Raw genomic sequence first — 13,216 nt, 5'->3', positions numbered from 1 at the left:
GAACTTGAAAGGTTTCTTTTTGGTCCCTGAATGCACACTGCCCTCTTGTGGTCGCTACTGATCAAATACTTAAAATGCAAATCAAATATTCAAACAAATACTCAAAATGCAAACCCTTCTTACATGAAATGTTAAAACGTAAAAATAGATATCTAGTTAGAGATTTTGGCAATTTGCTCAGAGTAAATATGGGGACGTGATGTTCATGTGTGCATTTTATATTACTTTTTTTTGGAGTAAAGCAGTGATTCTCAAAACCCTGTTTCATGCACTAAAAATATTATATTTTTACTGTGGAAATCTGGGTGTTGTTTTCAGGACCAAGCAGCATTTCACATAGTAGAGATCTTCTTCATATCAATCTAGGCACCTTCAAGTCATTCCTCATCTTTAATTTTCAATGAAATTTCCTGAAATTTAAAAGAAAACTTTATAACACAGATTGGTTCAACATCTACTTAATGGAATGTTTCTTGTTCACAGCCTGGGAAATATTTATTTTCATTTTACAGTGTATATTAGTTTTGCAAAATAATGGGTTTATTGTGATTTTCATACATGATATAATGTACTTTGGTTATTATCACTCCAACATTCCTTCCTCCTTCCCCTTTACCTCCTTCTTCCTAATAGTTCAGCTTCTATTTAGAATGCCTTACGTTTCTCTAGTTTACACATATTAGAGAAAACATTTGTCTTTCTGAATCTGGATTATTTCATTCAATATGATGATCTCTAGATCCACACATGATCCTTTCATGAATATGTTTCATTTTTGTCTTCAAATACTACATTTTCTTCATCTATTAGTTCTTTGCTGAACTGATTCCACAGCTTAGCCATTGTGAACAGTGTCACATTATGCATGAGTTGTGCTAGTGTCTCTACTGTATATTGACTTTGATTCCTTTAGGTATATACCTGAGAGTGTTAAAGCAGTATCTTCTGATATATATATCTATATATATATATTCAAGAAGCTCCATTCAGAAAGCTTTGTAGTTATTTCAGTATATATTTTCAGGAAATGCTATAGTGATTTTGATAGAAGCTGTATTAATTGTCATGCCTACTGGCAGCACATAAGAGTTCCAACAGAGCATTTGGAAATGAGCACACTTATATTGATTAAATAGAAATAATTGGCCCCATATCTAAACTTTAAATAAAAGGAGACATATCCATTATTTTGTTTAAATTTTCTAATCCTTTCATCTTTCTTGAATAAAGCCATAAAAATCTAGGAGTTGATGTCAACCTTAGAAAGTTATAAATCTTACTCTCTCTATTTTTTTCTCCCTTCCAAAGATGGGCTGATCAGAACCTCAGAACTTTTCTTTCCTCACTGAATGCTGCAAAGGAAGTAGATTGGGGAGAAAGAAAATATTGAAATCATTTTCTCTAAAGATTGGTTGTACTTGATTAAATTACAGTTATTTCCTGGTAGCTTCAAAAACCAAAGAACAGAAAAAAAAGAGCATATTAAGAGCCTTGACAAAAGTTTGAAGATGAAGCATAAAGTCTTAAATACAGAACATAGGCTGAAGCACTGTCTTTGTAGGAAACACACAAAATAATGAATGAATTAATATATCTACTGTTTTGACAAACCCAAGAGGCATATAAGTGCTCAAAATGACTGAAGTCATTTATCATCAAATTGTCCTGCAGAACCTTTCTGCCTGATGATGTCAAAGTAGAAGCAACTCCTTTTGATGAATGGCTATGGAAACCACAGCTGTATCCCAATGATGTTAAGTATCAAGTGGTCTACATTATCCACATTAATAAATTCATAGATGTATCTGATAAATAACAGAGTACTGAAGAGCAAGTTCTATTCAAAGGCAATTTATTTCAAAGTAAATGCTACTCTATATGGTACAATTCAATTCAATCCATTGGACTATGTAAATTGTTTTACTTAAATAAGAATATGTTTGTGTACATGTGGAAAATACATTTTTTCCTTTTCTGTTCACTTCTATACCTCATATGTTGGCATTTTAAATGATATAATAAAACAAATAAAGTCATAAATGTAAAATACCAGATTTTTAATTATCTATGTGACAATGATCTGTTTTTCCCACTTTTTATGACTCCAACTTAGTGTTCAGCTTCATTTGATGTCACCTATAACCTCATAGAATTTCTTGTAGGGAAGATCTCCAATGATTAATATCCTAAGCCTTGTTTAAGTCTTCAAATGTCTCAATTTCTCTTTTATTTGTGAAAAAATTAGTTCCAATGTATAGAATCACTGGCTGAGTGTTTTTTTAATACATTTTTATTTTTGGTGGCAGTGATGGTTTTGTTTTTTGTTTTTTTGCTTTTCTTTTTAGCAGTTTAGAAAATCATTCCACTATTCTGATTTCCATGATTTTTGATGATTGAATGATGGTTGGTAATAAAGAATCCTTTGTAGCTGGTGGGTAAGACCTGTAATCCTCATGTATTGCTCAGGATGATAAGATCTGAGGATCATGGTGTGAAGCCAGCCATGGCAGGAAAGTCCATGAGACTCTTATCTCCAATACACCATCAGAATACCAGAAGTGGTGCTGTGGCTCAAGTGATAGAGCTCTAGCCTTGAGCAAAAGGAGACAGTGCCCAGAGACAGTGCCCAGGCCCAGAATTCAAGTCCCAGGATTGACAAAAAAAAGAAAGAAGAAGAAAAAAGAATCCCTTCCATGTGGTTTCTCTCTCACTGCTTCCAAGATTTTACTTTGTTCCTATCTTCAACAGTTTACAATATGACACAATCTAGATTTGTTTGGCTTTGTTTTCTTGGTACATATTGAGATTTATGGACGTGTATATTCATATGTTGTACCAAGTTTGGTCACTGTTTCTTTATTTCTTCTATTTTACCTCACCTTGCTTCCTCCCCTCTTCTAGAATTGCTACTGCATGTTTGACAGTGACACAAAGGTCTTAGGCTCTATTCATTTCTTTCTCTCTTTTTCTCCCCAAACTGAGTAATGTCAATTCACTTACCCCACATTTGAAGATTCTTTCTCATGAGTGTTCAAACACGCTGTGGAACCACTCTAGTAAAATCATTTGAGATAAGCGACTTTATGTAGCCATTTCTCTGCCCTGGTGGAATTCTGGCTCATGTCCTTTGCATTTGTCCTCCAAGGAAATCCTGACAGGTATGAGCCAAACACTGTGCTTTGAGTTCAAGACTACTCTTTACATGGGCAGCAGAAACCCATAGTGTGAATGTGTGCTACTATTATTTATTTATTTTATATTGTAAACCTTTTTTTAATTGTGAAAATACCATACAGAGGAATTACAATTACATGGGAAAAATAGTGAGTACACTTCTTAACAAGCATTGTTGCCTCCTCCTTTGTTTCCTCTTCCCATCCCTTCCCCTCTCCACCACCCCTCCCGCTATCCCCACCCCCCCCAAAGATGTAAAGTTCGTTTTTCGACATAACGACTTGTACATCTCATTGTTTTAATGGGTCCACCTGTAACCCTATTTAAACAGTTTGTTTTTCCCTTCCCCTCCACAAATTATATCAACATCAAATACAGTGAAAGCAGAGCTTATACCCTGGGGAGATACATGCAAAGCATCAAAGAAATCATCTCATAAATATGTTAGAAACAATCACAAGAGAGAAAAAGAAAACATTTGAATCCTTACCTTGGGGTTCATTTCGCCTAACATCAACTTGTCTGACAGTTTCTGTTTGTCACAGACATATACTAGTTATTGCAAATAAGGGAAACCATGGGACCTATATTTCTTTCGGCCTGGCTTACTTAACTTTATATAATTTTTTCCAAGTCTTTCCATTTCCTAACAAATGGGGCAATGTCATTCTTTCTGATGGAGGCATAGAATTCCATTGTGTATATATACCACAATTTTCTTGATCCATTCAACTACTGAGGCGCATCTGGGTTGGTTCCATATCTTAGCTATGGTAAATAATACTGCAAGAAACATAGATGTGCTGGTATATTTAGTTTGGTCCTGCTTGTGATCATTTGGTTAAATGCCCAAAAGCGGGATTGCTGGGTCATAAGGGAGCTCTACGTGGAGTCTTTTGAGGAACCTCCATACTACTTTCCAAAGTGGTTGAACAAGTTTACACTCCCACCAACAGTGCAGTAAGGTTCCCTTCTGTCCACTTCCCCTCCAGCATCTGTTGTTATTAGAGTTCTTGATTATAGCCATTCTAACTGGGGAGAGGTGGTATCTCAATGTTATTTTGATTTGCATTTCTTTTATGGCTAGAGAGGTTGAGCATTTCTTCATGTGTATATTGGCCATCCTTTCCTCTTCAGATAGGTTTCTCTGTAACTCTTTGGCCCACTTATTTATTGGGCAGTAGTTTCTTTGAGGATTTGTTGTAGGGGGATTTAATTTTTTGAGTTCCAGGTATATTTTAGATATGAGACCCTTGTGTGTTGTATGGCTAGTGAAGATCTTCCCCCAATCCGTTGGCTTTATATTGATCTTGCTAGCTATCTCCTTTGCCATGCAGAAGTTCTGCAACTTGATGCAATCCCATTTGTCCAATCTTTCTTTGATTTGTTGTGTTTCTGGGTCTCTATTAAGAAAATTTCGGCCTGTGCCAAGGAGACCTAGGATTTCTCCTATTCCGTCCTGCAATGTTTTCAGAGTGTTTGCTTTGACTCCGAGGTCGTTGGTCCATTTGGCGTTGATGTAGCTTTAGTTTTCTACAGGTGATTAAACAATTTTGCCAGCACCATTTACTGAAGAGGCTTTCTTCCTTCCATCCTATTTTTTTTTTTTTTTTAGCTCTCTTATCTAAGATTAGATGGCTATAGGTCTGTAGATTCATTTCTGGGTTTTCAATTCTATTCCATTGGTCCTGAGGTCTGTTATTGTGCCAGTACCAAGCTGCTTTTATTACTATGGCTTTGTAGTAGAGTTTGAAATTTGGTATTGATATTCCTCCAGGAATGATCTTTCTGTTACAGATCATTTTTGCTATTTTGGGTCTTTTATTGTTCCATATGAATTTTTGGATTGCCTCTTCTATTTCCTTGAAGAATGAGGTAGGAATATTGACAGGTATCACACTGAATGTGTAGATAGCCTTGGGAAGTATTGCCATTTTCACGATGTTGATGCTTCCAATCCAGGAGCATGGGAGGTTTTGCCACTTTCTAAGTTCTGTTTTTATTTCCTTCTTCAGGTTTTTAAAGGTTTCATCATAGGAGTCCTTCACTTTTTTGGTTACTTAATTCCTAGGTATTTTATTTTATTTATTTTATTTTATTTTTTTGTGAACATACTGTACAGAGTGATTACAATTACATGGGCAAGATAATGAGTACATTTCTTATCAAGCATTGCAGCCTCCTCCTTTGTTTACACTTCACATTCCTTCCCAGCCTTCCCCCCACCCCCTCACACAATCCCCACCCCCCCCCCCCCCCCCGCACCAAAGTTGTAAAGTTCATTTTCGACATGACAACTTGTAGGTATTTTATTTTTTGTGGGGCTATTATGAATGGAGTTGCTTTCCTGATTTCAGCTAGGCTTTTCTCATTGTTGGCATACAGAAAAGCCATTGATTTTGGAGGGCTAATTTTATAATTTGCCAAAGTTTTGAATCAGCTTGAGTAATTTGGGAGTGGAGTCCGTAGGATTCTTTAAATACAAGATCATGTCATCATCAAAGAGGGAGAGTTTTAGTTCATTTTTCCCTATTTGGATCTCTTTTATGTTTGCATCTTGTCTTATTGCTGTAGCTAGGCATTCTAATACTAGATTGAAGAGCAGTGGAGAGAGTGGAAATCCTTCTCTCATTCCTGAGTTAAGAAGAAACGGCTTTAGTTTTTCACCATAAAGTATAATGCTGGCTGTTGGGTTGTTATATACAGTCTTTATTGTATTGAGGAATGTTCCATGGATTCCTAATTTTTCCAGAACCTTCATCCTAAAGGGGTGTTGGATCTTTTCAAGTGCTTTTTCTGCATCTATTGAGATAACCACGTGATTCTTATCCTTGCTCCTGTTGATGTGATGAATAATATTAATAGATTTGCGTATATTGAACCAGCTTTTCATCCCTGAAATGAATCCTGTTTGATCGTGGTGTATGATTTTTTGGATGAATTGTTGAAGTCGATTGGCCAAAATTTTGTTGAGAAGTTTTTCATTGATGTTCATCAAAGAAATGGGTCTATAGTTCTCTTTCCTTGATAAGTCCCTGCCTGGTTTTGGGGTGAGGGTTATGATGGCTTCATAGAATGAGTTTGGTAGTAAACTTTCTCTTTCAATATCATTGTTGAGTTGGAGGAATATTGGTGTGAGCTGTACTTTGAAGGCCTTGTAGAAATCTGCTGTAAAACCATCTGGTCCTGGGCTTTTCTTAGACGGGTGGTCTCTTATTGCTGTTTCTATTTCAATGCTTGATATGAGCCTGTTAAGATGGTTTAACTCATCTTGGTTTAGTTTTGGCATGTCAATACTTGCTAAGAAAAGGTCCATTTCTGCCAAGTTCTCAAACTGATTAGCATAAATGTTTGAGAAGTATTCCCTTACAATGTTCTGAATCTTGGTTGTTTCTGTGGTGATGTTTCCATTCTCATCTCTGAGTTTATTTATTTGGGTGTGTTCTCTTCTTTTTCTGATAATATTTGTTAAGGGTCTCTCTATTTTGTTAATTTATTTGAAGACCCAACTCTTTGTTTTGTTGATTTTTTTCTATGTTTTTTTTTTTTTTTTGGATTCTAAATCGTTTAATTCTGATTTACTTTTAATTATTTCTTTCCATCTACTGTCTCGGCATTTATATTGATGCTCTTTTTCAAAGAGGTTCAGATGTCTCATTAAATTGTTGGTTTCAGATCTCTCTAATTTGTTGATGTAGGAACTTAGAGCTATAAACTTTCCTCTGAGTAATGCCTTTGCTGTGTCCCAGAAGAACTGGTAATTTGTGTGTTCATTTTTGTTGAATATTTGAATTTTGTTTCTAATCTCTTCCATGACCCACTGGTGATTCAACAGTATGTTGTTCAACTTCCATGTGTTACAGGACTTTCTTTGATAGCTTTTGGTGTTGAGTTCTAATTTTATTCCCTTGTGGTCAGAGAGAATGCAAGGTATAACTTCAATGTTTCTGAATTTGGACGTTTGCTTTGTGACCTAAAATGTGGTCTATTTTGGAAAATGCTCCTTGTGCTGCTGAGAAAAATGTGTATTCTGATGCTGCTGGGTAAAATATTTGGTAGATGTCTCTTAAATCTAATTGTTCTATGTAGTTGTTCAGATCTGTGGTTTTTCTGTTGAGTTTTTGCTGAGTTGATCTATGTAGTTGGGATAGTGGTATGTTAAAGCCCCCATCAATTAATGATTTTTTTATCTATGTGAGATTTGAGGGAAAGTAGTGTTTCTTGGATAAATTTGGGTGCTCCCTTGTTTGGCAAACAGATATTCAGAATTGTAATATACTCCTGAAGGAGAGATCCCCTAATTAGTATGTAGCAACCTTCTTTATCTCTTATCACGAATTTTAATATGAATTCTATTTTATCTGATATTAGGATTGCAACTCCCACCTGTTTATGGGGGCCATTTGCTTCGTAGATTTTGTTCCAGCCTTTGACTTTCAAAATATGTTTGTTTTTATGGGCAAGGTGTGACTCCTAAAGGCAGTAGATATAAGATAGTGCTTTTTAATCCAACTAGACAGTCTATGTCACTTAATTGGAGAGTTAAGTTTGTTTATGTTGAGAGTTATGACTGAGAGGTGTTTGGGAGTTCCTGCCATGTTATCCATTTTCCTGGGGCTGTGGCAACTGGGTTCTTCCTTTGGTTCTTGGATTCTCAGTTTGGGTGTGGTTTCTTGGCCTTTATTGTGCTCTTGTTGGTTTTCTATGTGTAGGACATCTTTAAGTATCTTTTGTAGGGCTGGTTTGGTGGAGATATATTGGTTATGAAGGATAGTTTAGCTGGGTACAGTATTCTTGGTTGATAGTTGTTTGTCTTTAGGGCATGGCATACATCATTCCAGGCTCTTCTTGCTTTGATTGTCTCTGCTGAGAAATCTGAGGTGATTCTAATTGGTTTTCCTTTATAGGTGATTGATCTTTTCTCCTTGACAGCGTTAAGGATCCTTTCCTTAGTTTGAATTGTTCCTGTGCAGATTATAATGTGACAGTGGGATGTCCTATTCTGGTCTGGTCTATTTTGGGTTCTAAAAGCTTTTTGTATCTGAATAGGCCTATCTTTTTGTATGTTTGGGAAGTTCTCTGCTAGGAATCTGTTAAACAAATTTCCTAGACATTAACTTCCCTCTCTACCTGCTCCTCTACACCCATTATCTTCTGATTAGGCCTTCTGATGGTGTCTTCCAAATGTTGAATAGATCTGTCATATTTCTTGGATTTGTCTTGGATAGTTGTATGTTCTTTCTCTATAATATCTAGGCTGTCTTCAATCCCCGAGATTCGATCTTCTGCATAGTCTAACCTACTGTCAAGACTTTCTACTTTGTTTTTTATTTCTTTTCCTACTAATTGGTTGGCTTTGATGGCTTCTAATTCTTTGTTGGAACTTTGTTTTAGATCTTGTATGAACTTCTTTACTTCCTTAATTGGGTGTTCAGTGTTTATTCTCAATTCACTTATTTGATTGGTTATGGTTTCCTTGGACTCCCTTGCCTTCTGTCAGGCTCCATTCAGCATTCCCTTTGTGGTCTCCCTGACTTTTTTATTTATTTATTTTTTTTTTATTGTGAAAAAACTGTACAGAGGGGTTACAATTACATGGGCAAGATAATGAGAACATTTCTTATCAAGCATTGTAGCCTCCTCCTTTGTTTCCCCTTCCCATCCCTTCCAAGCCTCCCCCCACCCAATCCTCCCCCCACCCCCCCACCAAAGCTGTAAAGTTTGTTTTTGACATGACAACTTGTACTTCTCATTGTTGCAACAGGCCCACCTGTATCTTTATTTAAACAACTTGTTTTTCACCATCCCCTCCACAAATTATACCGACTTCAAATACAGTGAAAGCACTGGTTATAGTGTGGGGGAGGGACATACAAAGCAACAAAGAAATAATCATATAAATGCGTTAGAAACAAATGCAAGAAAGAAAAAAAACATTTAAATACATATCTTAGGGTTCATTTTCCTAACATCACCTTATCTGACCTTTTCTGCTTGACTCATACATATACTAACTATTGAAAATGAGGGAAACCATGGGACCTATGTTTCTTTGGGCTTGGCTTACTTCACTTAATATAATTTTTTCCAAGTCTTTCCATTTCCTAACAAACGTCTCCCTGACTTCTTTCAGCTGTCCGTTTATGGATTCCATGAATGCCTTTAGTGATCTTTGTCTATTCTCATTTGCTCTCGCAATCCTGTATTACTCCTTGATTAGCTTCCTCACATTCACGCAATTCCTGTAGTTCTCTTTGACTGTTCTCAACCTGCTCACGCAATTCCCGTATCAATCTTTGAGCAGCTTTCTCACACTTACGAGATTCCTGTATTGATCTTTGGTTTGCCTCCTGTCTCTCCCTTTCATGCTCACACTGAGTCCTTTGCAGGTTTTCAATATTTTCATTCACTATGTTTACCAATAGTGTTTGTAGAGCTTTTTGGGAACCCCCCTCTGGATTATTTATTAACTGTTCTGTCACCTGATTATCAGGAGTGGGAGTTGAGATACCAGGACTTGCCATTTTTCTTATGTTTTTCTGGCTTGTTTTGCCCATTTGGTATGAAAGGAAAACCTATTTTGTGCTAGAACACTATTTTAAGGCAAGCATCAACCAAAGTCCTGTAGTTGCAAAGTCAAAAGGCTGCACATACAATCTAGTTCAACAGATACAATCTACTCACTATCAAACAACTATGGATTAATGGGCTAAGAACAGCAAGAAAGAATTTGGCAAAGCAGAAATTATTAGGTTTAGGGAGAAATGTGGGAAAAATAGGATTAGTGGGATGTGTAGAGTAAAAGGAGTGTGAATTTAACTAAGTCCTAATCTCAGAGAGGGAAATGGATTGGATAGAATGGTAGGAGAGAGATTAAAAAAAAAAACAAGAAAAAATGGAAAAACAAAAATTTAAATTTAAAAAGTGAAACTTAAAAATTATCTATGTTTAAAGATGATATTGAGAGAAAGAAAGGATAGGATTAGAGGAGGGGAGGGATAGAAGAGACATGAAAAACTAAGAAATAAAAATTCTTTAAAAATTATATAGGTATAAAGAGATAATGCTGCTATTAAAGAATTTAAGCCTAAGAGGTTGTGAATTGTGTAGTAAATGTCTTGATTAAATTTGTAGACAATGGGGGATAAGGTCTAATAATCGAGGACAGGTATATATCTGAGGATCAGCAATAATTCACGCATAAAAGTAAGAAAAAAATAAAAAGAATGAAGAAAGAAGGAAAGAAAAAGGACCAAAAGGTCAATACAGATTAAAAAAAGCACGTACACACACACACATATACACCTAAAAAACAAATTATTAGAGGAAAAAAAAGATTAATAGAAAACATTTTAAAAAAAAATTAAAAATAAAATAAAGGTACAAAAAAGAGTTCTTTGATTTTTTTGGGGGGGAGGATGGGATGGGAAGATCCTGTATCCCCTTGTGTTCGTAACCAGTCTCCTGGTGGACTCTCTGGTCTGCTTGTGGTGTTTGGTTTTCCTGTGGCTTGATTAGTTTCTTAAGTTAGTTTCTTTGAGCAGGCAGAAAAATGCTCTGCTTTACCCAGATTCTCCACCCAAGCTAGTTCAATGGGCAGGAGATCTGCTTTGAGTATCACAAAAGAGGGAGATGACTGTTTCCTTTAGTTTGGAAATGCTGTTATGAGGCTAGGTTCTGGGTGGGGTTGAGGCCTTTCAGCAAACAGTAGCTATTTCCTGAGGGGCTCTCTCCAGAGACACTCACAGAGCCCAGCCTAGAGCCATTCTCAGGGTTTATGTTTACTGAATTTCAATTGATTGTCTAGGCTGAGGTAGGGAGGGGCAGCCTCTGGCTCTGTTTACCCAGTGAAGAAAGCCACTTCTCTGGGGGCAGGGTTTTCTCTGCCTGGGCCAGGTGACTTTCTCCTGGGTGGAGTTGAGCCTGGCAGGTCCGGTCAGGTTCCTATGACCTGCTAAATGACTCGGCATGCGCGCGCGCGCGCGCGCGCGCACACACACACACACACACACACACACACACACACACACACACACAAAATCATACCCAGAACTGATGTCTTATGTCTGTAATCCTAGCTACTTAGGAGGCAGAGATATGATGATCATGATTTGAATGTAGCCTGAGCAGGAATGTCTGTGAGACCACTTATCTCCAGTTAACCACTAGAAAATTTGAAGTGAAGCTGCATCTCAAAGTGGTAGAGCACTAGCCTTGAGCACAAAGCTCAAGTCCCACAACTGACCAAAAATAAGAACCATTATTTATTACTTTTCTAAGAAGTCATTAAGTGCAGGTTTAAGATTGCTGAAGCTGACGACACACCTGGATTTGGCATATCTTGAGAAGAAGAGGAAGGAAGCCCTGTGTCCCATCCCAAAATATAGCCCTATGCATTTTTTACCTCATAGTATGTATTCTACTAATAAATAAAATAGGAAAATAATCTCTTCAGTAACAATCACTCTATTTTTGTTTTCACCTGTCAGGGTCTCCTTAGACCTAAATGTTTGTGTGTTAGCTGCTACTTGCAAACAATTGGCAAATGCTGTGCAAGAAGGTCTGTGGCAAAGTATGGGCTGGAGCTCCAGTCTTGGTGGCAAGTTTGAAGACAGGCTGCAGGTGCCTGAGGAGCAATGTGTTCTTGCTGCACAGAAGTAGACTGCCGAGTCCCCAGGCTGTGCATCTTTGATGTGCAGGGAGAAGTGTTTGTTCTTCTTTTTCAAAAACACAAGGAATTTGTCATTTTCAATTTTGTCTCTATTTGAAAGAATGTTTATAATGAGCTGAAGACCCTGTCCTGGTTCTTGCTTGTACCAAAGAAAGTAGTCTGAAGCACTGTCTGAATAAGTACAGTTGATGACACAGCTGTCTCCCTCCTGCATGCTCAGGATAGACGGACCCTGCTCCAGCTTCTCTCCTTCACTCACCCCTATGTGGAGAAAAAAAAACAAACAGAAAGGAGACAGTTGTCAGCTCAGTACTCTGCAGGACTGCCTTTTTCTACAGTAAGTACAGACAGCCTAGATAAAGTGATCTCCTGGATGTCTAAACATCAAGTATTAATGTACTCTGGTTTCCCAAATCAACTTACAGTTCAGCTGCAGCCACAAGAGCAAGCATATACCATGAATCAATCTCTTCATATTTCTTCCCAATTACAATCACTTGAAGACTTATAATCTATAGTAAGGACAACCACTTCTGTCATCAAATTGTTTCCTTTTCTCTCTTTCAATTATAGTGCTTTCTTGAATTGTCTACACAGCCAATAAGAAGACTTTATTTTTACCCTTAACCTACTCCTTTAGAATCCACTGAAATAACCCCCTGCCTATTGGGCATCAGCTGAAATTTACTGCCACCTCGTGGTCACATCGTTTACTAGTAACTGTAGTTCACTTTTGAGGACTTATAGGGGCACAAATATATATTTTTCTGTCTTGCTATTGTTTCTAACGTATTTTTTATTATTTCTTTTTTTATTGTGAGAATACCATACAGAGTAGTTACAATTACATGGGTAAGATAACGAGTACATTTCTTACCAAGCATTGTTGCCTCTTCTTTGTTTCCCCTTCCCATCCCTTTCCATATTCCACCCACCTCCCCCCACACGATCCCTCTCTCTCACCAAAGTTGTAAAGTTCGTTTTTTGACATAACGACTTGTATATGTCATTGTTGCAATAGGTCCACCTGTATCCCTATTTAAACAATTTGTTTTTTCCCTTCCCTTCCACAAATTATACCGACATCAAATACAATGAGAGCAGGGGTTATACCATGGGGGAGGGACATACAAAGCATCATAGAAATCATCTTATAAATATGTAAGAAACAATTGTATGACAAAAACATTTAAATACTTATCTTGGGGTTCATTTCCCTAACATCAACCTATCTGACCTTTTCTCCTTGACTCAGACATATACTAGTTGTTGCAAAACTGTATTTATAATGTACCATGTGGTTTTTTTGAGAATTTAAAATTTATTGTATGCATTATTATAAAAACTGTTAAGGTAGAATTGTAGAATTCA

General features: G+C 36.9%; 1 gene segment (V, D, J or C); it reads right to left on the bottom strand.

The window, feature by feature from the left end:
• Positions 1 to 390: 390 nt before the first annotated feature.
• Positions 391 to 12,367, bottom strand: LOC122125444. The segment is given in 3 exon segments: positions 391 to 410; positions 11,657 to 12,106; positions 12,269 to 12,367. Coding segments are annotated over 3 exon segments (522 nt in total).
• Between the last annotated feature and the right edge of the window lie 849 nt (positions 12,368 to 13,216).

This window comes from Dipodomys spectabilis, unplaced genomic scaffold (genome assembly GCF_019054845.1).
Source record: "Dipodomys spectabilis isolate Male_0828 unplaced genomic scaffold, ASM1905484v1 ptg000265l, whole genome shotgun sequence".
In the NCBI taxonomy this organism is placed as follows: Eukaryota; Metazoa; Chordata; class Mammalia; order Rodentia; family Heteromyidae; genus Dipodomys; species Dipodomys spectabilis.
This window is presented reverse-complemented; position numbering and strand designations above follow the sequence as displayed.